At 48.1% G+C, this 24,758-nt stretch overlaps 1 protein-coding gene across 2 annotated transcripts in view; it reads left to right on the top strand.

Moving 5' to 3' along the window:
• The window catches only part of LOC144155069 (uncharacterized), a 72,594-nt gene that overhangs the window by 37,470 nt on the left and 10,366 nt on the right, over nucleotides 1-24,758 (top strand). Inside the window, exons 1-2 of one of the 2 annotated variants that reach the window (XM_077686305.1) lie at nucleotides 9,910-10,170; nucleotides 21,954-22,035. In XM_077686305.1, the coding sequence (XP_077542431.1) occupies nucleotides 10,078-10,170; nucleotides 21,954-22,035 (175 nt within the window). In that variant the 5' untranslated portion in view covers nucleotides 9,910-10,077. Of the gene's footprint in view, nucleotides 1-9,909; nucleotides 10,171-21,953; nucleotides 22,036-24,758 lie in introns of those variants that run through there. The other variant, XM_077686304.1, reaches the window with a different exon arrangement.

Here is a 24,758-nt window from a genome sequence, read left to right as displayed (position 1 = left end):
CAGATTTCGCTGCACATTTCACATTCGTGTTTTACTGATTCCTACGACAGAGAAATCAACCACAGTTTTTCAAAGGCTTTCGTTTTGAGCAGCTGACTTTAGTGCGTGCGCAGAGCGCGTTACTCGGGCACGCTTCTACCGCTCCCTCTACCGCTCCCTCTTAAAGCGAAAGCTTTCTAGTGGGACAGACGGGGTCCTGTAAAAAAAGACTAATGCATTTCCCCATAGATCGGTTGTTCGACCGAAAAGCTCTGATAAGGTCGCTGGGCACACGACGCGTGCGTGAAACCGGGCTTCCATTGTGTCACAACGGTTACCTGAAAATCGCGAAAAAGGAACGGTTGCAGATAAGACAATACGCGCATCGATCATGACGGAGTACAATATTGTACAGTCAAAAGTCGATCTAACGCAACCCGATCTTACGAATCTCCCCGTCCAACGAACAAATTCGGATTCCCCCGCAGGTGCCTATACGGCCCACTGCTTTTATGACCGAACTAACGATATATATAGCTTCAGTGACATTCGCGATTTAACAAAGTATTTCGAGAAACACACATTTTAAAAAGGAGCGGGCCGCCAGAACGCCAGGAAGTGTATTTCTCCAATTCATGAAAAAAAGGCACTAGTTTCGTTTTCACGGAGCCGCCGCTTCTTTTTGCCCCCCCCCCCTTATTTTCTAAAAAAAATTTACACCATCTTCCCGCGAGGGGAACCATGGGGTAGATGCGACGCATCGGGGGTTTCCGTTGCGTTTCCGTTATGTTAGCGTGTCCATTGCTGTTGTGTGTCCATATTTTACGCAGCATGTTCACCCCCGGTGCGTCGCATCTACCCCATGGTTCCCCTCGCGGGAAGATGGTGTAAATTTTTATCGGGTTGGCCGGTGCTTGTTACGGTTGCGCCGACCATCGCGATAGCAGGCCTGTTAGTCTCCATTCAAATCATCGGTGGTCATCGGAGGATGTCATCGGCGGAGCGGCAGCGGAACGACTGAGCGGAGCGGCGCAGTTACCGCGTTTATATGCAGCGGAATGAGAGAGAGAAGCGCATAGCAGCGCATGCGCATGTGTTAACCGAGCGCAAGCTGCACGCTAACCCGCACCCACGCACAGCTGGCACGGCGACGGAGCGAGCGCCGGCGAGCGCTAACACGCAGATGGCGCTGCGGTGAGAGCGGCGCTTGCGCGTAGCTGGCGCGGCGAGGGGAATGGGGGAGGGATGCGGACTACGCCGGACGACGCCGGAGGGACAAGGCGAGTGAAAGAGATGCGTCGCATCTAATAAAGTTTTTCTACTACTACTACTACTCGCGGTTTCTCCCAGCGCCTGCTCATTCGCTGGTATTTTTGTTCTGAGATCTCTCGAAGGAAACGAGTACACGTTGACCGCGCTTGCGTGCTAAGAAACGTCTGTCCGCTCAATGCTAACGAAGCGCACGCAGGCGAAAATCACAGGCTTTTTAGTCAGGACATAAATTCGTTTCCTCCAGAGCCCCAGCGTTTTATTATTATTATTTATTATTATTACTGTGAAGCAGTATATGTCTAACCCCCCCCCCTAATTTTTAATCCGGTGAAGCCGATTTGCTCAGTGCCGCTCCGGGGCTCCTCCTCGCCACCGCCGACCGCTTTTTCGCAGCTCCTATCCCCTCTCACCACCGATGCCTCTTTAACAGGTTGCGCAATCGGCTTACAACGGCGGTAGCGCCGTTATCAGATTATCGCGGAGAATCAACAGAACCGCGAATGCCGGGCGTAAAAAAACTCACTGAAAGCCGCCGCTGCCTGACATGTATCCCCGTCGCTGTTACCGCTAAATTCCACCTCGCCGAGTAGCTGCGAATCCCTCTAGGTTTAAGAACAACTTGCCCCGTTGGAACGCCGTCGTGAGCACATAATTCTTCTTCAGCCTTTCCGAGTGACATTTTCGCCGATGTATTTCACGCCTAAGTGTGTGCCCATCACCCGATTCTGGTTTATGCGTGCACGGGATGGGGGTGGAAGGACGCGTGCACGAACAGCTGGGCTTTCTGCCGCTACCGATAACATGTCCGTTACGCTGGTGGCATATTTAAACGTGAAAGTCTCATGGCTCAATGCTCCTTGTCAGCTGTCCTCCTTAATGGAGCTGTTTGGGTCTGGATTGTTGTGTTGCACAGACAGTGAGATGCCTACAATGGGGGAGGGAAACGGACATCGACATGTTTGCCCGCTAGAATAGAGCTCGAGGCCTTCCAGGTTCTAACTCGCTATGGGACGGACGCATGTCTTTCGCTTTAAGCAATCGTCGGCCCAAACAGAAGCACGAATGGGCGCGAAAACAACGGAAAGCCGCTGCCGCCTCCATCGCCGCCTCAAGTTTCACCTCGTCGAGTAGCTGCGAATCCCTCCTGAATCAACCGCAACTTGCTCGCTCGGTACCACGACGTAACTTAATCCGGAGCCCTCCACTACGGCGCGCCTCATCGCCTGCGTATCGGCGCGTTTTAACGCGCCGATACGCAGTAAATCGTAAATAAATCATCAATAAATCGAAACCTGAAAGTAAGCCAATATTACTTGTACAGCTTGAAGGGCTTTTAGAGCGCCATTTTCGACGGGGTCTGTTACGCACGCGCACATAACCGGTTGCCAGTTTTGCGTGCACGGATTGGGAGTGGAGGGAGGGGTTGGCGTGCAGGTGCAGCTGTAGGTTTCATTCCCTTACTAATGACACGTTCGTTGTGCTGGCGGGAGGTTTAAAGGTGCTCGTCAACCAGCCTAACGAGACCTCTCCGGTGTCCCCAGTGAACGAGCGGATTGGGTTTGGTGTGTTACACAAACGGTAAGATGCCTACAACGCGCGAGTGTAACAGACAGCTCCATGTTTGTCCGCTAGAGTAAATTTAGCTCGGGTCCTTCCAAGTTTCATTAAGCTACTTGGCTAGGAAGTATGCTCAATCCTAAATTACAAACAAACATGTTTTGTTTTGTGCGCTCCGTGGACGGCGTCAAGTTTCGCAGGTCATCCTTCTTCACAGAGTGGAAGGGCACTGATTTTTAGCCTTTTTTTACGAACCGGCTCCAAAATCACGTGGCCTCTTGACATGCGGCGTTATTTTTATTTTTTCGAAAAAGGAACAAATACCTGGCAATGGAGGTCGCTTATTTCGATTACCCTTTTACAGCGAAGCTGCATACGCCTCGGTTTCCACATATCGTCTGTGTGGGCAAATCGGTGTAGAACGGAAATTATTCGCACCCAAGTGCTAGTGTTTTGTGTTTCCTTCTTGGAGGGCTCCTAGAGTGACATTTTGACCCGTGTCTTTCACGTCTAAGCACGCGTACATCACCGGTTGCCCGTTTATGCGAGCACGGTGATGGGGTTTTAGATGGAGGGGGGGGGGGGGGGGGTGCTCGCGTAGCCAGGCGTCACACGCTCATTGACACGCCCGTTGTGCTGGTGGGAAATTTCAACGCCAGATGCTACCTGACTGCTGTCCTCCGTGGTCGAACGGTTTGGGTTGGATGTGTTACACAGGCAGTAAGATGCCTACGACGCGGGAAGGAAACGGACAACCCATGTTTTCTCGCTAGAATTAGACTCTAGTCCTTCCAAGTTTCATTCAGGTAATTGGCTAGGAAGTATTCTCAATCGCGCATTACGAACAAACGTGTTTATTTCCGATGCACTCCTTGGGCAGCGCCGCGTTTCGCGGGTCATTGTTCTTCACAGAGTGGAACGGCGCTGATTTTTAAAGCAAAGCTTTCTACCTCTACCAGCGGGAAAACAAAATGTAGAGACCCCATACAGACATCTGGCCGCTAAACAAACACTACCTTTTGCGCACTGCTTGCCATGAATGGGACTTTCGTTTTCTTAGTTGGTGAATACCAATTCAGTTGTGTTTTAACAGGTATTACAAAAGGCGAAAGGAGCAACTGGTTCTGATAAATAGCGATTATAAAAGTTCCCTCAGCTTTCACGCAATTCTCAAACTTACTAAACTAACTAGTTTAAATCGATATGAATGGGAATCACTAAGCTCACATGCCGAATTGTTTCGGTGTCCGCGCTTGTGTCGCGCGGTGGTGTAGCCCCAAGCTAACGCATCAGGATGGCTAGGTTCCGCTGTCTCACACTTAAGAAGACGCTCCTCTCCGTTTTCTTTCTTCCGCCGCTCTGGCCCGGCCGTGGCCGACGCTGCTACGTTCGGGACGCCGTCCCCACGAATTCCAGGTAACGGCTGGCAGAATCTCTGGTTTCACTCTTTGTCGAGCCACGTGTGCGAATTCCAGTGACGTCGCATGGGCAATTGTTGTGGGTGTCGTTTAAAGCTTTGCTTTCCTCCCACCTTCACAGCGTGGATTGGAGCCAATTTTTTTGTTTTCCTGTGGCAACACGCTTATCAAAAGATATATTGGCGCGTGTCATGCCTCAAGTTACTCCGCGCCGTATATTGCAGGCGAGTAGACCAATTTAGACCACCTGGGAATTTTGAACCTACGTCGAAATCTCGATACATGGAAGTTTTCGTTCTTCGCCTACACCAGAAAAACGGCTTGTGGTCAGCAAATAACGGCTCAGCCACCGGGCAACTCTTGAGGGCCACACGTGTCAAGCATTTACACTTTCAAGCAAACTATGAAACGCAACAAGTATGCCACATTTCGGGTGTGGGCCTTCCCCGCTGCCCAGAGTTGGGTCAGCTTTGCATTCTGCTTGCGCTACCAGGAGTAGCATACCATTCCAACATTGGTGCGTATACCTTTCCTCGTGTAACGACGAAGACAGTGTTGATAGTATTGTGGCTGATATGAAGGGGAAAGTGCGTGAGAACTTACGAAGTTGGTGGTACGTGAAAGCGAAAAGCCCCGAACGGCGGGCGGTCGAACCGTTTCATCGTAAACCGGTAACCGTTATTTCTTCTTTCGGTTTAGTTCCGGTTCGGGTTCAGCGTGCTCAAAAAGTAACTGTTCGGGTTCGGGTTCAGTTCCAGCTCCGGCAAAAGTACCGGTTCGGTTGCGGTTCGACACGCTGCTTTATTTAATTGACTTTCAAGAATGGTGAGAGAGAGTTTGGGCGGAAAAGGCATTACACATATGCAACAGGGTTTCGAGAACAGCGTACTATACATGAAAAGAAGCTGACCACTCTTGGAACCATAAGCAACACTTTTCAAATTCTTCCGTTGGATAACTTTCTTGAGCACGCCTGAAGGCACTCACGAAGTAAGCAAGCTCTTAATTGACTTGCCGTGAATTTCCATAGCGCTTCACAAGAAGGCTGCTCATATCTTCTTCTTCACCTTAATGAAGCGGCTCGTACCCACCGGGGGGAAGGGGAGGAGGTGCGGGGGGGGGGGGGGGGGGGGCGATATTTGACGGGGTTTGTAAGCGGCGGCTATTTAGTTAAGTACCAAATGGTAAATGTGGCAGCAAAAAAAAATATAACCAGAGTTACGCCGTATAGAGACGCGGGAGACGAGACGAAATGATTGTTTCACATCTCTGTTTCATTTCGTTCACTTCTTCTTCCGTTCACTTTGTCGTCGACGTCTGGCGACAGCGCTTTCGCCGATCTCCTAATTGCTGTCTGAATTCATGATAAGCCAGCTCCGAAAAGAAAAAAAAAAAACGCCTCACATCAGGGGAGTTGGGGGTACCATTGTTCACAGGCGCCTTGTCATCCATAATACGGTTTAGGCGAAAAGCAAAAACGCCCGTGTGTACGAGATTTCGGCGCACGTTAAAGATCCCCAGGTGGCCAAAATTAATCCGGAGCCCCCACTACGGCGCGCCTCATCGCCTGCGTTGCGTCGGCGCGTTAAACCCTACAATCAATCAATCAATCAATCAATCAATCAATCAATCAATCAATCAATCAATCAATCAATCAATCAATCAATCAATCAATCAATCATAATGCGGTTTAGATGCCTTTTTGTGTGTGGTTTCCTTAAACGAATTCTGAGCTCTATGCTGCATGCCTGATTAGTCTGACACATGCGCTCGGCGTCTTAGGCCTTGGCGTTTTTGCCCACGGAGATCGTTTTTGCTCACGGCGATGAAACCTTTGGGGATGGAGGTATACAGCCTTGCTGTAAAACTGTGCAAAATTATGTGCACAGGCGCCAGTAGCCAGCTACTCGCTTCGTTTGCTCCGGCAACGCTATCGCCTGCCTTGGCGTGCAATTCCTGAAGCTGCTCGCTGCCCGGTTTCAGTTGGTAGGAAATTCTATCGCCCTTGTAAAGTACGACTGGGGATCGATAAGAGGCCAAGCGCCAGCTATAGGCAGTGAATATGGCAAGCTGGCAGGAGAAGGAGAGTTAAAGAAGCGGCAGTTTTTTTTTTTTTTCCTCCAAGCTTGCTCTGTAGAATGGGCTGTTTGCGTGTATACTGGGTACAATACAGGCGTTATCGAGTTCAGTAGCCTTCTTGAGTGCGTTGGACTGGAGTGAGTTCTGAATTTGTGCAGGCGGTTTTCAAACGTCTCCCGAAAAACAAAGGATAAAACAAAGAAAGAAAACAACCCAGTGCACTGTCAGGGTCGAAAGTTTCAGCAATGCGGCACCGCGACTGGAGTACTTCTATACCTCATCGTATTGTTTCACTGGGGCTGCGGGCTACATTGCTTCTTTACTAAACGTACGTGGCTTAATTTCATCACGGAGAGAGGTTCGGCTGCTTCCTGTAATGAATGCAAGCTTTGCGATTTACCAGTTCTCAACACGCTCCGCTGAGACAATTGTATACCTGCGTATACCTGCGTGCAGACCAGGCCGTTTCATGAAATACTGGACCAACAACGCGTCGCGCGTCGTAGGGCGAAGAAATGGTCAGCGCCGTTTAAAAGCGAGGCAAAAAAGAGTCAGCACAAATCTAGGACTATGGGAGCGCGCGTAGCTGAACACTGTGTTGTCGCTTGTCTGGCCCAAGGTGAAATTATGTACTCCCACAGAGCGTTGAACCAGCATTTCACAGTATAAAGGGGTAACCACATGCAGCGAATTTGGTGAGCGACGCGAAAAACGTAATCAATGGGTGCAATAAACAGGTAGTCTGGGCGACAGCGACGAGCGAAAGAAATATACGCTGCCCCCGGGGGCGACGACAGCGACGAGCCGTCGCTCGCGTCTGGCCGGCAGTGCCCACGGCGGGTAAGAATGCAAGTTTTTCGCTTGTCGCTGTCGCCCACGCTACCCGTCCACTGCACCCATTGAGTTACGTTTTTCGCGTCGCTCATCAAAATCGCCGCATGTGGTCACCACTTAATTGTGGGTTTACAAATGAATTGACATGCGTTCTAATTGTTACACATATTTTTGTTCAATATTGATGAAATTTTTGCGAGCGCATCACTTCGGTTTGGCTACCGGCTTGTCAACTTCCCGATTCTAAAATTTATTACTGTATGCCCATCTCGGTGGATAGGTTACGCAGCGATGGATCGCCCCATTTCGAGCTTGTTATTGTGTCAAAGGGCTCGACAAACTACTTCGAGTCATGGTTTTCCGCGGCTTAGGGCAGGTTTTTTTTTTTAATTTTCATTCTGTTGTTAGCCATTTCTTCGCGTTGTCTGCTCGTTGGGGTTGTAGTGAAACGAAGTATACTCGCGTGTGCCTTGACAAGCTCGAAATGTGCTAATGTATCCGCTGCGTAATAAGAACACCGCTGAGAATACTCATTCGCCTGAAGATGTATGTATAAGTAGATTGCAATGGCGAGTTTTACGCTGCTATGAAACGCATTTCTTTTTTGTGTACGACCGCTACCGGCGCAACGGGACGTGTCGAACTGCTCTGTTGTAATCTAAAAATAAAACCAAGCCTGGGGCTTAGTGCAAATACGTTTCGAAGCCGAGAAACGGACGGGCGGAATGGCACGCATTTTGCGCTCAGTGCGACGGCGGCGGGAGTAGGCAAAATAAGTCCAGGCGGAGGGGCCACTTGTCCCTGCCGGCTGACCAGGGAGGCCGCCGCGTTTAATGGAGAGCACTATCGCGGCCGCCGCCGCCACCAGCAGTGAAGGCCTTGGCGTGCTCATTTGCGCCTCCCGCGAAGCCCGAGAGCGATTAGCGACGCGGCACGTCGCTTGCGGCCGGCTGCGTCCCCGTCGACAACAATGCTCGGGCGGCGAGCCGGCGTTGTTGGACGGCCCCCGCTGGCGGCATCTCAGCCGAGGGAGATCAAAGGCGCCGCCGACATGTGCCCGCCAAGATCGGCGCAGCCCTCTCGGCGGCCTCGACCAAAGCGCTCGCCGCCGCCGCCGCCGCCTCTCAGCCGGCGCTCCCTGCTTCGATGGCCGCAGACCGGGGCCCAGCACCCGGCGACCCTCGGACACCCATTAAAGCCGCCGCGGCTGCTGCGTTCTTTCCCCTGCTCAGTCCACAGTGGCGGCGGCGGTCGATTAGATCCGCGCAAACCCCGTTCCCGAGAGGACTGGCCGATTCGTTTCTTGCAGACCCAAGAAATGCCGCCGGAGGAAAAAAAAAGAAAGAAGGGCTGCTGGATGGCGGCCGAGATGCTTATCCGGGCACTGCTGGTGGCGGCTGTTCATGCAGTTCGTGGAGGTTACTCTTCGCGCTTCTGAAATACGCTGTGACACGAGCTGTGTCCGCCCAAAGCCGCAGGCAAAACGTGGCGTTTGGATCGCGGCTGCAGGATCTGAGGGGTGACATTATGCCTTAGTTTTTCCGTCGCCCACCGTCCAGATGGCAGGCACGCAACGTTGGGATTGTGCCTTTCTCGGCTCCTTAATTCCACCGTATTACCAGCGCTTCGAGTTAATAACACCGCTGCAATGTTCTGAAGCCGGAGCGTCCAATCAACGTAGAACGCGTGGCTATCCAAGATGCTGGAATAGTTTTACCTGTTTTGGTACATTACACGAGCAGCACGTTGACTGGCAGCCGTTGTTTTCAAGTCTTTTGCATTGCGGTGGTTGTATCTGAAATTTAACGAATGCCTTAAGGTGATGGGCAGCAAAACGTTGCATACTTTCGTTGAAGTTGCTTCGTCAAAATGCTTTCAGACAGGACATTCTTGAAACAACCCTCAAGATGAGTCTTTTATGTAAGCCTGCTGGAAGACTCCCTTCTGTTAGCCTCATTTTCGCTCTAACGACGGGTCTTTCACACATCACGTGCTGATACGACAAATGGGGTTTGACACACATCGTTGTGGTGGTATGTCTTGTTTCCTACCCGTCTAATCCATCGATACACACTCGCTGCGTCTTTCGGAGCATAGAGGCATCCTCTCGCATCCCACTAATCGGGAGTATCATCTGGTGGCGTCCAGCTCGCGCCTACGTGTTTCGCAGGGCTGATTTGATGCCCCATTGGGCCATCTGGGTGCAGTCCTGCAGCTGTTCTGGAGCAGCATGGGAGTGTTTTGTCGAATGCGCTGCATGTTCATTCAACATTCCTTGTTCTTTTCGGTGTAACTTTTTTGCGCAATGCAACAGAAGAATTAAACGGTAAACACGGGATAAATGAGTACGCCGGTTTGAGAATTAGAGAAAAGAAAAAAAAAATCGTGACACTAAACGGCATTCAGAATTTTCGTGGCACCCTGTAAGTGTGCTAAAGGCGGAAGGGAAGGGGCCGTAAAAATTTTCACAACCGTTATTTCTTGCGCGGCTGATCGACACGCTTGTGGAGTTTTCTAGTTGTATTGGCTTGCACGGATGTCGCAAGTTCTTTTTGTATTAAAGGAGCAGGGTTGCGCCAGGGCCTGGTAGCGCGCAGCAAGCATTCACGGTCATTTTATGCGCTAGTCTTGGGGAAGCCCCTTCGCGCAGGCCCCCTGCTCGCACGCGGCCCGTTGCGAAGCGGCGAAGGAGGCAGCGGCTGCGCCCGGTCTGTGCCGACCCACCCTTCAGTGGGAATGGGCCGCCCCAGCGCCTGCCGCGCATGCGCGTTGCGCCAGCTGCGCCTGTGGCGCTCCTGCCCGCTGCTCGGCGAATGTCCGCGCGCTCTCGACGAGCTTCCATCCCGCACGACATCGAGCGATGATCGACGCTGGATCGACTCCTTGAGGCTGCGCTGATTGCGTTATTCGCCAGGCGCTGCACGTGACCATTGTTGACATGGCGACCATCCTCAGGAAGATGCCTCGCTTCACCGTGAAGTTTTGTTCGGCCTTTTCCAAAGCTGAGAGGTCCATGTCTGAATGTCCGCTGGTGAGCACATCGCCTCATTTCTCTCTCCTCTCTCACTACCGTTTTATGCGTTACACACATTGTTTAGTCAGTGAAAAGTCGATGAGCGCGTTTGCCACTGGTGCGAAATTCCGATTTGTGGGTTTGCACACTTTGAGCACCAGAGATGCGTCACTTGCAAACGATGTGAGCGATCTTGCGGCTTCGCTGGTTCATGAGGAAAAATTGTTATATGTCGCATGGCACATCGGCTACAACCGCGTTTTGCAGCCAAGGTAATTGAAATGAAAAAAAAAAAAAAAAGACGGTATGAACCTACTGTACTAAAATATCTCCAACGAAAATTCGCCACCTAACTTCAATCCCAGTCTTTCAGGATCTTCACCCCGCTGAATGCCGCTCCTAGCTTATGTGACGTTAAACTAGGAGCTGCATTTTTTGCGTCGTGGGAGTCTGGAGGAATCCTTACCTCCTGTGATTGCCCCTTTTTCGTGACGTGCGTAACCCCCCTCCCTCCCGAGGGAACGCTGCTCCGAGAAGTATCAAGAAGCAAGGCGAGTATGGATACAAAACGATCTTGGTAACAGCGTGGTTTCTCGAAACGGTGATACCCACCCATTCAGTCGTTAACCGCGCAGCCTGTTCTATCGCGGCCAAGTGGCATATATTTTCCGAATGTATAGAACGTAAACGAAAGGGTCGCTTTTGCAAACGACGTATTATCTCGTGAAAGTGCCGTCAGAAATTTTCCTTGGGAGCGGTGGAGGGCACGTTATTCAGGAGTTTCCATAACGCTCGTATATGCGCATGCACGTTATCATACGAGCGGCGCAACAAGAATGTCTGGTGAATATTGCATACGGTGAACCAAAGTTGGAAGAGCGAAGCTAAAAGAATGGTCAGCGGGTGTCAAGGTGAAGAGAGCTAAATGCATTTCGGTGTTTCACTACTTTTTCTGTTATCACATGTTGTTGGCTACCTATGCTTCGCGTAGTATCATACTACATTTCAGTGACTTGAAGTCGTCGCCGTGTAGTTTAGTTAGTAGCTTCCACAGCCGCAAGACGGAACCTTTTGCCAGAAGGCGTTGTGTGGCAACGAGCGTCTATGGCATTTGGTTCAGTTCTTATGGCGGCTGTTTCTCGAGTGAAATATTTTTTCTTGGTCAAGAAGTTCGTTTTATTATCACTTTTTTGTTGTTACATGACGTGATTCGTTCAGTTCATCTCTAGTAGCATTTTCCAGGGCGTTTTTTTTTTTTGTTTTATTTAATGGGATTCAACGCGCCGAAACTACTCCGGTTATGAGGCGCGCCGTAATGGAGGGCTCCGGATTAATTTTGAAAACCTGGGGATCTTTAACGTGCGCCGAAACCTCGGGAGTTTTTGCTTTTCGCCTCCATCAGAAAAGCGGCGCCACCGTGGCCGGGAATCGAACCCGCGTCCTCGGGCTTAGCAGCACAACGCCTTAGCCACTGAGCCACCGCGCAGGTGTTTTCCAGGGCGGGAGAAGTGCGCTCCGATTCCCGTGAGAGCTACTCGCTTGTCAGCGCAGAGCGCGCGCTGCCCAGTCGTGGTCCGTATCGGCTTTCGATTACTGCAGTTCGAGCTGGAGAAACGAAAAGTATAAAATTTCATCACCGGCTGTGTATGCTGCAAGACCGCGGTAATACGATCGTCGTCGGTGTAGATCTTGAAATAGTCACGTGGTGGCGCTCCCGGCATGACCAATTTGCTCCTTCGATAGTCCGAAAGCGAATAGGTGGGAGTTGTACTTTTAAGTTTTGTTTTTGCCGTGCAACAATGTCTATATCGTAGTTCGTCGAAATACCGCTCTTTACAACGTCCCCCCCCCCCCCCTCCCCCCACGCCCCCGGCGCGGTCCTTCCAGTTCCACGTGTGTTACGCAACCCGCGCAACTGGAAGCTGATATGGTTAGAAAAGATTGTCGCTTCCATTCGTGGCGTGTTTACTTCTGGTTTCCGTAGCATGTAGTAATCGCAATGTCCAATTAAGGCGTCAAAAGGCGGAGGGGGGGTAACAAAATGCCAGCTAACGTTGCAATAAAAAAAAAGAAAAAAAAAAACCCAAGGCCTTTCCCACATCTTGTAAATATGCCGGGTCATTTCTGGATGAAATTCGGCGTCAGGATTGGAGAAACGTATCGATGCCGATATCCAGGATGACTATAATCTGGACGCTGATTCTGACATACAAAATATTTGTTCCACGGTGATTTTTTTGCACTCTACCTGACGCCGTAAAAGACAATATTAACGCGTTTTCGAGCAGTTTCTGACCCCCTTGGCTACGCCAGCAAGGCGCGCACTCACGCATTCGCTTTAAACAACAACAAAAAAAAAAAAACAATGAAAAATAAATGAACGAAGACACTCATGAGCGGGCCGGGCCGCAATCAAAAGGTTTGGGGGCCGCATGCTGCTCGCGGGCCGCTTGTTTGAGACGCGCGCTCTGCTTCCATACATACGTGTTAAGCATGGAGGCGTTAAGTAAACTTGCGCTTCACAAGTCAGGACGGAGTTCCTGCAAGGCGCAACGTGGTAAAGAGCCATTGTGGGTCTTTTGCTAGTTTAAACTTGTTAACATGCAACCAAGCTTACACTAATTACTCCCAGCACAAGCCACGATCAACTTGCTCTTTGCGGTCGTTGATTCGGAGCCAAACTGGGGCGTCAGAATCACACTTGACGGCACTTGCGTGTTTGAGCGTAATGACGTTAATACGCTACACTTCGCAAAAAAGCTGCCGCTTAGTTGCAGGATGAATGAGCCCTCTTGCTCCTTGAAGCGGGCAGGAGCTTGATTGCACCAAAAATGTGGAAGTGAAAGCGGGGAAAGGCATAATCGTCTGGGGCCTGCGTCGTTCCCGCCTGGTGGGCCCTGGTATCGAGCAGCGCCAGTGTTCGCACCCACGAGTGGTTCGGTTCAAAAGCCGTGGTACAGCAGCGTCGCCTGCAGGCTTGCAGGGCACGTGCGAGGCTTCTCTGCCGGAAGGCGCGTACTCGTGCAGCGTGACGCGTCGCGTTGTGTGCTCCGGCTGCAGAGCGTTCATTTCCTCGCACGATAAGCGTTAAAGGAGTACCGACACTTCGCCTCGCCAGTGCTCGCTTATTGAGGCGACGCAGCGAAGCGGGCCCAACTTTCACTGGCGGTATGGTACGGTGCTGTGTAGCCGGGGGAAGGGGAGGGGGTACCCGCCCTGCGAGAGCTCACATCGTTTCGATCCCACCTTCTGCTCTTCCCTAATCGGCTCCACTGTCGTCCTCCTAGTCGGCCTCTCCCACTTCACCATTCCTTTCATCTTCTTGCGTTTCTCCTCGGCATTTATCTGTTAGATTACACCCGCTCAACCGAGCGTAGACAGGGGTAATTAGTTCCAGTTGTGGAGATTCCCCCAGTTGCGCGTTCTGCCGGCAACACACGTCTCGTTGATGCGCGGCGACGACGACCGTGCGGTTTCTTTTCTCGGGGCAGCAGACAAATGACATCTTCGGGAACTGGCCCTCTGACGCTTTCACTGGCCTCAGGAGAAAAAGAGAGGTGGTGGTGGTCGGAAAGGCAGAGCACGTGATAATTACGTCCACTATTTGTGTGCTTTTAGATGCGACTGCATCTCATTCACTCGCCTTGTCCCTCCATACGGCGTTGTTGTCCGTCCACACCCCTCCCCCTACACTATAAAAAAAAATAATACACTATAAAAAAAATCCCACGACCCTGTGGGCGGAACGCGAGGTACATGGTTCTCTTCCCACTGCGCCACAAAACCGAGACAGAATCAAATGCCACGAACGCGCCTTATATCCTTGACTCATTCAAACTACGTCAAGATGCTACTGATACAACGCATGATGGGGCAGTGATTAACACTTGCAATAAAAGAAAAGAAGCTCCCACTTACAGCAATAATGATGGAGTAAAGGTCGTTGCGACAGCGAAGCCTCAAGCATACCACTTAGAGAGATTGACCAAGATTGGCCAATAAAACATAATAATAATCATAAAACATAATAATCATACGCGTTCCCGACACGTTTCACGTGATTTCAGAATCAATCCAACGGAAACACCAAGTGAACCCCACGATGCGTCGCATCTACACAGGGTTCCCCTCGCGGGGAGGTGGGCGCAATTTTGGTAGGTCCACGTTGCATCACTTTTTGGCGCGTCCTGTTACGCCGCACTATGAAAAGTTTGAAGCAGAATAATTTTCTGTTTTTTTTTCTACCGTAAAAACTGTTTACATAAAGCATAACATTCGGCTTTAGTTACGAAAAAAATTTCAAAATAAATGTCATTGCTTTTTTTTTCTTGTTAAACATGGAACTGTTATGTCTGTTTTTAATAAATGCACGCTTGTTTCTCGTATCTTTCGCAAAAGAAATTCGTATTTAGTCTAACGCTTGGCAATCTGACGCGAGCGAGGAGCTGCAGAAACTATATTTTCAGGTTATACTGAGCGCCAGATTGAACTCGAGGTACTCAAAGCTTTATGCATTCACAAAGCTTTGATTTATGATGTGGTCATTTTCTTTCGCATTAAGTTTCAGAGTACACACGACTACCATACTACACAATGGAATCGATAACATGGGCGGTAAAGTCCGACGGGTCTGGTCGAATCGGCCTTCAAAAAAAAAAAAAAAAAAAAAACTGAATGTTGCTTGTTAAAGCGCAATTTTTAGGAGTGAATGGGACATACTTTCTTTCCGGAGTTTTAGGAGTTTCAGAACTAATTTATTGCTGTCCTTCCCTTACGAAAACGGCGAACCGAACCTAAGGTGTGGGCAAGCGTATAGCGTTTTGTTCCTGGCGTTACGGCGCCAAGTAAAAATTAATCCAAAAGAAATAGTTTCCTCGGCGATTATCGCTGTCCGCCATATTGTTGAACTGAAAATAAACCAGCCTAGTTTTGCCGATTGCAATATTCGTTTTTTTTTTTGTGCAGTCTAAACGTAACCTAGGTGATCGGTTTCATGGACACTTGCATTATACATTTCGTATATAGGTACCTAATCTGGAGTCGCGCTCGATCTATTTGTCCTTGCTGAAGCCGCTTTGTCCATTCACCGCCAAGGTAAGGCACTTTGAAGCACGCGTGAGGAAGCCACGTTCTCGCCTCGCGTGCGGGAAGCACCATTGGATTTCATGCTGTAAATGTCAAGTGGGTGCGTGGAGAAGCAAAGTATGGGCCGTGGTGGCGTTCGCCTCACGAAGGCTTTTGCGGTAATCCGGGTGTAGTTTAGTAAAACGCCATGACAGTTCGCAGTTGCGCGTACAGTTTCGGTACATCTGGGAGGGCCTTTTATCGCCACAAAAAGTTATGAACGCGCAACGTTTGGAGGTGTTTTTATAGCGACATGCTCTCTCCCACCCATTTACACCTGTCTCATTTCTCCTTAATTTTTTTTAAATGGTTAGGAAGTTTAAGAAAACCTCTGCGCGCTCCTTTTCTGTGCCCTCACGAGTTTTCCAGCTCAATGGGTCGTTGGCGATCCAGCTGTGGTAGGAGACATTCGCGAGATGGTTCGGCCCGTGTAAAAGGGATTGGCCCATAAATCTGTCCGTGCCCGCATAAAACGAGTGACACGCGTTCAGTGTCGTACTTGACGCCCCGTGTTGTTCGACGGCTATGCCGTTCGCTCGTCCATCCCGTTGCTGAGCGAAAAGACATTTTGCCCGTGCAGCGTTTTGATGTCTGTTCCAATTCACCATGCCGCTTTCGGAGGTCACCGGCCAAATGCGCCGTCGTGCTGGTCAATGGATCACGCGTTCGCCCCCGACTCGGAGGCCGCAACAGTGCGAAGAGGTCTGGTCCAGTTTCTGCCGCCACGGCACAGCTCGGAGCAGTCGCTGGGAGCGCATTTTTCCCGAGCTTCGCCCGGAAGGCATCGCGGCGGCGCGCGTGTCGAGGCGGCCGCCGCCTTCATCAGGGGCGCCGCCGGCGGCGGCCAGGATGAAAGGGCCCCTCTCTGGCTGCTGCGCCGCCGCCGCCGAGGCTCGCCCTTTTGCGCCCCCCTCTCCTCCTGTGCGTGAAAAGTGCTCCCTCCTGGCCGAGCGCGCGGGGTAGGGCCCCCGGTGCTTGCTTTGTGCATTTTCCTGCTGTAATACACAGGGAAGGCCTTAATTTCGCCTCTGCCCTGTAATTTCGGACGGGCCCTGCATGACGAGCGCGACGACTGCGCCGTTGATGAGGTCGCTGATGCGGCTCACGACCGCCACCACGCCGACGGCTCCTTTGTGCTGCTCGGCCGGCGCGTTCGGCTTCCGCCATGTCCCTATTTCTAGCGCTGCCGACGTTGTGCGGCCGTGCCGCCACGGCTTTCCCCAGGCTGCCCCCGGACGATCCCTTCGAAAATCTACCCCGCGCGCCTGCAATACTTTGGCGCTCGTGCGCAAGCCTCGCGCGGCCGAGCTAAGCCGCTTCGTCCGCCGCTTGGCCACTTTCGCTGTCGACCCCGACTCGCAGGTGGCGCGGTCACAAAAGTGCCGCGCTGGGTCCCAGGGCCTATGCCCAGGGCCACCGTGACCGCGCTGATTTGCTGGGCACCTCACTTCCGGCACGCACGCAGCTCATCCGCCCCGGTCCGCGCGTGCTAGCTGTCCGCGTGCAAACAACGCCGGGTGGTTGTCACTCTTAACCGTGCGTTGTCCACAAGCTGACGTCGGGCGCGCATGCCGTTCTCGTATATCGTGCAGTACTGCCTGGAACAAGCCAGCCCCCGCACAAACCGCTTCCATTCTGGAGTTGCGGGCCGGGGCTCCCCGAAGGGGCTCGTACGCCGCCTTGTTCCGCGACGCAGCCGGGGACAGCGGGCGGCCGCCGGTGACCGCAAGGCGCACTTGATGCGCCCACCGATGAATGCGACGGCGGCCGCGTCGTGTGGGGTCCGTCGTCGTAAACATTTTCCATGAACGCTGGGCGGTCCTCTTTTTTTTTTTTTTTTTTTTTTTCCTTTGTCCCCCGCGGGTAAGAACCAAAGTCAAAGGTCGCGCCAAAAGGGGCTTTGGCCGACGGCTTGGCGCCCTTGCCGTCCCTATTAGGATTTCCTCCTGGAAAGGAACGCTCGGGAAGGTGCGCCGCTCTTTTTTAGAATAGACTTTTCTACCCGCTGCGATGGTAATAGTTTTGCGTATGAATGCATCTTACGTACTGTACAGAACTAACAATATTTGGTCAAGCATTTCGTAAAAGTCTGGCCCACGGAGGTCTGGCCTACGCCGTGGCAGTGCCGCGTTCTGGCAAAGAGAAACATTCCGGAAATAAACTTCCCAGTTATGGCAAAATTTAACGAGGTAGTGTGCCTTGATGCATTTTAGAAAAGGTTCCATATGGATCAATTGCAGTGAACAAAATATGATAAACAAGCACTCCACTCTACTACAAAACACTGCCCTACGTTGACATCGACAAAGCCGGAGGATGGCGAGACAAGATGCACGCAGGCAAAAGCGCAACTACAAGAATTGAACACAGATAAGGTTTTGTGTGTTGGGTTTGAGTGTTTTCTTTGTATGTTTGTTTCCAACGTTTTCCGGTAGGGTCAGAAAATGTTGGAAACAATCAGAAGTCAGTTGATAGAACTTTGTGCTTTCATATGGGTGCATTTTGTTTTCCCGTTTTTCGTCTTCGTCAATGTCAACTTAGTTCAGTGCTTTATAAATAGCAATGTACCAATTCTAGCCCAGAAGCAAGCTCTCATTGACTCCACTCTAATTTCAATGCAGTCTGAAACAGTATATAAAATAAATCGTATATTAAGGAATTTCACCAAATGCAAAATTGTTTAACATCAGAACTGAGCTTTTTATTTAACAATAACTCTGGAAGATAACTGATATATCAACATCGCCAATGAGCAGTCTAAAATATACCTCGCCAAAGCTGACATGTTTAAATGTCTCTACATTTCAAATGCGGTCATTAGGGGTGGGCGATTGATCGATTAACCTTCCGATTACTCAATTAATGCTTTAGTCACAATTAAATTTTTTGACCGGTTGATCAGTTGAAGTCATGTGAGCAAGAGTGTTGTGTTGAAATTGTGCACAAACGTGTCGAGGATCATATACATGTTAAAATAACCCGCCTGACGTTATTGCAAAACATGATTTAAATATGCTTAGAGATGATAGTGATTAATACCAGCAGTTTATAGTCAAGACAGACAAGAAAATGGCGACTATTAATACAAATTTACACGGTATAAAAATCGGCAAGCGGGCATTTGCGCCGTTTGCCCATTGTATAAACTATCTATGGCATAAGTAAACTACAGTTTATAGGTGTTCCCTGCAATTACAGTGAGTGCATATGATCCTAATTCAATAAACAGTGTGCATGATGGACGCAGTGAAAAGCGTCTCGCCCGCATCAGTGCCATAATGATGACCTGCTTACCTCATTTGAAATGTCTGTGATGAGGCCAACGAGCATATTGATATTTTTTATTGTTATACGATTATGAATATTAGTAAATTATTATGTTTGGTTTTTTTTTCTAAACCAACGTAACTGGTTAATAGATCAATTAACCAATTAAAGCCAGCCTATTAATCGAATTAAAATTTTTAACTGATGCCTAGCCGTAATAAATATCAATACGAGGGAGAGAAAAATTGTGATTTGTGTGCGGCCATCTCAAAAGAACTATATTTGATCCTCGATAGAACTTAATAAAATCGATGGGCAACTGTGGGGAGGGAGGGGCGGGAATCGAGTTTGTTTGTTAATTTGGGCAGTTCGAGAGTTCAACTGTATTACACTTAAAAGGTGTGCGCTAGCCAAGACACTTGTTTCTTTGCTTGCGTGTATTTACCTATCCATTCTTTTTGTTGCGCCTTGAAAAACATGCCACATATTGTCTCTGTCTGTCTTCCTCATCTTTTCTCCCATTCCTTCTAAATTTTTAAGTGCAATGTATGCCGGTAAAAACAACCTTGATTTTAAATAAGTCGACATTAGTGTGTCTGCCTTTGTTGAATCACCTCCCACACTGAGAGGAAAAAGCTTAAAAGCTTTTTCCAGCGAGGGCTGCCTTCCCTTTCTCCTTCCATTCCTTGCTGTCGACTTGCATACTACTCCTCCACTCCATGTTGGGGCAAAGGCTGCTTTTGCAACAGCTTTTCAATGCACAGGTTATGTTTGTGTTAATTGCAGACTTGCCTCACAGTATGCTTAAAGCTGTAGGTAAGGTGGATATGCAACAGTTATCAAGTTGGGAATGTGATTCTCTAACCTGTCATCCGTGGTTTCTTGAGCATCCACCAAGACCTGTTTACTTCTATATTGGTGGGCATTGTAACTATCAAACAAGTTAGCACACTCAACTTGGGAGTGTGTATGTTTGCTTAAAGTAGAGCACAAATCTTGCCAAGATTAGTTTTAACAACAGAGCTGTTTAGGCTTGAGTTCCAGCAGTGCCTAGCGTCGCTCAAAAATCGACGCAGCAAAGCTGAGAGTAGGAAACTGCTAGGCCAAGAAGTATGTGGAGAAGTGGCAAGGAGCCGCTGAGCAGGTGTGGGGAGTAGCGTCGCGGCAAAGATGGTCTGGTGGGGAGGCACGCGTCGGGTATTGGCTGTGCTTAGTGATGACGTCAGTTCTGACGTGCAGGTGCTCTCCTAGTTGAGAGAGGCAGTGTGCGCCAAGTTAAAGGTATATAGAAAAACCAAGTTAAGCTAGTCAGACCACCAGCTCCACTGTTTCCTCAGTCTTCACATATCAGTTGTGAAAGTGGTTGGATTTTATGTGTTTGTTTGCCATTCCAAGGCATTTTTATGGCTACCAATATTAAGTTTATGAGCATAAAGTGTTGTCTTTTTTATCAGGATGTCAGTAACGAAGCAAAAACCGGGGACGAAAAACGAAAAAAAAAAAACGACTAGTTTTGGCCGGAACGAAAACATAACAATATTTATGTTTCGTTCAGGAGTTAAACTGAAAAAAATTTGATTGGTTTGAGTAGCAATTTCAGGTATTTAGGATTCATTTCAATTGCCATGCAGCCAGGTGGGCAATTGCCGTCAATTCACTGGCATAAAATCGTCTTTCGTCTCGCAGCGCCCTCTCTCCAGCAGGCATGCTGCCTGCTTCTATACTCTCTCCGTCTGTGTTGACAGGCACAGTGCTTAGCTCCCCACCTGATTGCCGCGTGCATCTGGCTGTGATGCAGACGTCGCGGCCTTATTTATTTGTTTATTCATTTTATTAAAATACCCACATTAGTCCTGCGGCATTGTTGTAGGGAGTGTGATACATGAATAAAGACGAATATTCTAAAACACGACATAGCAATAAAGAACAGCACATACAATCTTTGGCGTGAACACCAGCACACGCGACAAGCAGAGAAAACAGCCGATTACTGCCGCACACTCAATACAAACAGCTACAAGACATGTTTCACTTGTTTACAAGTGTTGCCAGAGCATAGTGGAAAACATTTCATAAGGAGCGGAAGCAACAGTGTCGGGCAGGGAATTCCTATCTATATTAGTTTTTAGAAAAATACACTTCCCGTGCAGATGTGCGCCTTTGATATTCCCCAATTATCTTGCTGTTATCCCTTTGTCTGTATGCATACAGGGGGTGGGCTGAAGGTACTGATGTTGGCCCATTGCTACCTTCCCTCACACAATGTTTTAAGATTAAACACAGCAGTTTTAGAGTGTACGATGAGACAGGTCGTTTTAAACTCTTAACGATAGCATCACAGCTATACGAGATAGTGACAAAGCGCACAGTTGCATTTTAAACTGCCTCACAAATTTATTCCTGAGAATTTTAATGTTCGGGTTCTAGACCAAGGTGGCGTTCTCAAGAACTAAGCGTGTGAGAGGAGCACGCTGGTTTTCTGGAAGGTTGGAGTGTTCGCACCTGAGAATTGTACCTATATATATATATATATATATATATATATATATATATATATATATATATATATATATATATATATATATATATATATATATATATATATATATATATATATATATATATATATATATATATATATTACTTCACCCCAATCGGGTGCCCCAAAACAAATAGTGGTCAAGGATTTTTCATCTGCGACACCATCACAATCAAACCTGGGTGCCAGGTTGAGGATTGCCGGAATGTAGTTTGTAGGGACCAGTGTAAAAAGTTGGAGCATCATTTGCAGCTGCACCATGAAAAGGGATACGACGAGGAGTGCTCAAGTGTCCTCGGATTTTTTGTGTGCAATTGAGCTGCACAAATTTTTACAAAAAATTTTACAAAAATATATCACTTCATCTTTTTTAACATAGTTTCATAATTCTCAATGTTTTTTAACATAATTTCACAAATCTCAATTTTTATTGTGTGCAAACTAAGTGTTATGAACCCTTACAAGCCATTATTATTTTTTTTTGTTCTGGAGCTGAACCAGAACGGAACTTTTATTTATGGAACGAAGCAGAAACTGGAACGAAAAACATCTTGTTCCGACACCCTGCTTTTTATTATGTTTAACGGCATCCTTTTTTTATTTATCTGCATTTGCTGGAACTGCTTCTTTAACCAGGCCCATGCGCAATAACTTGTCACAAGAGGCATGTGATGGTTAAGCGTACTACAGTGCTGGTAATTGCCACAGATGGCAGCGTTAAGTACTAAAGTGGTAGATGCTGCAAACAGTACATTGCAAAGCCCTGCATGTTAGCTGTGTGCGTACGTTGATGCAGCTCACCGTAATAAAAAGGTAATGGTGTCGTGTATGGCTCTTCAGTGTTGTGATGAACCATTGGCTTTTGCTGCAGGAGCTGTCCTTGTCACTTTGTGATGATGAGAGCTGCAAACGGAGTGAGCAGTTTGAGGAGGAGGAAAAGTGCACCCATCATGGTGAGTCCAAGAAAGTAATCTTTGGCAGCTTTTCATCTTGCAGAGGCATTCACTGTACTGGAGGTTTCATGCAGCATAGGGGTTAAAATACTCTCTCCCCCCCTCCCCCTCCATTTCTTTATTGCTCACATTTATTTCGTTACAGGCAGTTTTTGCACTGCAGTTGCATTTATGATTTCTTTGTTGTTGCATTTTATGCTTTGTTTTATGTGGAACATCTTACGACAGCTGTTTAGTGGTCTTAACAGCTGCCGTAAGCCTGTTAAGAACAGGGCCTGCATCAGTAATCAATTAAACGATGGGAGCCAAGCATGCAAGCCACTACTGAGCATTTATAGCTGCCAGGTGTGTTCTGAGGCACCGAAGTGTTAACAGTTTAAATAAATGAAAGCAGTATTCTGCAACTGCATGCTACTGGGCTGCAAACAAGCCAATCGGTTAATAAAAATATTGTAAGCTATCTTTGCAAATGACCTTCTAAAACTTTTTTTGACCACCTGTTCGTTTAAGCTCAACTTTACGCAAAGGTCACTCTTGATGATCTATTTCGTGTGACACCAAGACTGGTGACTGCACTTACTTGGTAATTTAGAAATTGAATCGGAGTGTTTTGCATATATGGGAGCCTTCACCACCTTGACAGAAGAATGAGAGCCTTTGGATGGCAGTGCCACTTGTCTTGTCCAAAATGAAATTTTTTGCTAAACGCAAAGCATGCTATTGAATAAGATAGGTTGCACTGCCTTTGACTGTGCTCATTGTTTCATCATGATGGCTAGAGTGAAAATTTCTAAATTGCCAAGTAAGTCCGGTGCGTGCTGAACAGGATCATCCAATGCGATGTGCATGCAACTTCTCGAGCACAAATAAATGTGCAGTTGAACAAAAGAAAATTAAAAGGTTTAAAGAGGCTTATTGATTGCCCCAGGCATATTGGTTGTGCATGCAATACATATTAGTTGGATCAATAAACATAAATGTGTTAGTCAATGTTTGCCTTGTGCAAGTAGTCTCAAACGTGCATCGATGATTTCGGTTGAATGAGTTTTGGCTGGCCAATATTTTTGAGCAACAATTAAACGTCAAGATACTCTTGACTGAAAATTTGTCCCAATATATCATCTGCTTTCTCCCATGAGTTAATATGCATGCTGGGACCAGCTGCTCAGCAACCAGCCTGTCTGATCTGGGACTAGCAGAACTGGTATTTGCTAGCTAATTAGCTTGATTGGCAAACCAGGAGCTGCATGGTAATACCTGCTGGCACCCAAGCTGGTACTGAGGGAGCGGGTATCGTCAGCTGCTGCTTCCTGTTATGATTAAAGCATGAGACAGCAGTTGTGCTCAATATTGAGATGGGCTAAAGTATTCATTTCAGCAAACAAGATTTAGGTGGCACATTGCTCTTCTTTTCTACAGTTTTTCTACACTTTGACTTATTTCTGTGCAATACAGCCCACCTTTATTGCAACGTGACGTTCAGCTTCCATTCACTTACAGCAGCTTGCTTCAGTCAGTTGCAGCTAGGGTTCACCCTTTCTTGTTTGTATATTTGAAAACTTGAGTGCAAATTTTTTACTTTCAATTTCAAATGCATATTTTCAGTTTTCACCAGTGTATGTATATATATAGCTAAATACATACTTGTTAGTTTTTGGTGAATATGTATTGCCGTTAACGTAAAATAACAGGGGCATAAAAAAGGCACCATTTATTCACCAAACTGGAAGAAACTGGAGCAACTCGTTTTACAGCCATTTTCTTGACCCCGTTCTGGCTGCCAGACGGTTACAAAAATGGCGCGCTCGCATCGTTTGTTAAAAAACTGTGATTACTGATTGTCTATGGAATGAAACTTGGTGAGTTGTCTTTACAGTAAAATGTGGTATGTAATTTGTTTTGAAATACAGTTGAACCTGGTTATAAGAGACATGGATGTAAGAGACAAATGGGTATGAGACACTATTCACCCGCATGGTTGGCTCCCCTATCTTTCCCATTAAATTGACCTCTTTTATAACAGACATCGGATGTAGAAACCGTTGGTTATAAGGGACAAGTCATCCTTGAACTTTAATCAATAATCTCGCTTGTAACAGACATTTTAACTTCAGGTGCAGTGCCACCAGTCACGAATTGCAGTTGCTTCCATTGTGGAAACACAGGTGGACGACAGACGCCTGCAGTCGCTATTTATTATAACTTCAGCAAACACACAGTGGTTCAGTCAGCTATGAAATGACGATGAGTAGCCCTGCCAATGGAAATGCAACTTACAGAAGTGGTTGAAGCTTGCTGCCATCCATTGGAGCGCGACCGCACATGCGGGCTTTCCCACTCGTGTAGCTCCCAGTCAAGAAGCATCGCAGATGTTGAGTCCTGCAAGCGTAATGAATAGCCAGAGCACAGAGTGGAAGAAGCTGTGCACTCTGGCTATTCATCAGGCTTGTGAACTCAACATCTACGATTCATCTTCCACAAACAGTGAAAGGAAAGAAAGCTTGTAGAATCGGTTGTAAAAAACAGTGTAATGTATACAGTCATGAAACAGTGTAAATACAGTTGTGAAGCAGATTCAGAACTGTTTCATAAATTCTTTGGGCCAAACATAAATTAGAATGAATCTTTTGCAACATGCTGTAGCATTCTTTTGAGCTTATTTTAGTCATACGGTGCCTACATTGAACTAGGACTGATTAGTAAGTGAAAACATGGTTTCCTGC

This window comes from Haemaphysalis longicornis, unplaced genomic scaffold (assembly GCF_048455015.1).
Source record: "Haemaphysalis longicornis isolate Haplotype H1 unplaced genomic scaffold, Haemaphysalis longicornis Haplotype H1 scaffold_1, whole genome shotgun sequence".
Taxonomy (NCBI): Eukaryota; Metazoa; Arthropoda; class Arachnida; order Ixodida; family Ixodidae; genus Haemaphysalis; species Haemaphysalis longicornis.
This window is presented reverse-complemented; position numbering and strand designations above follow the sequence as displayed.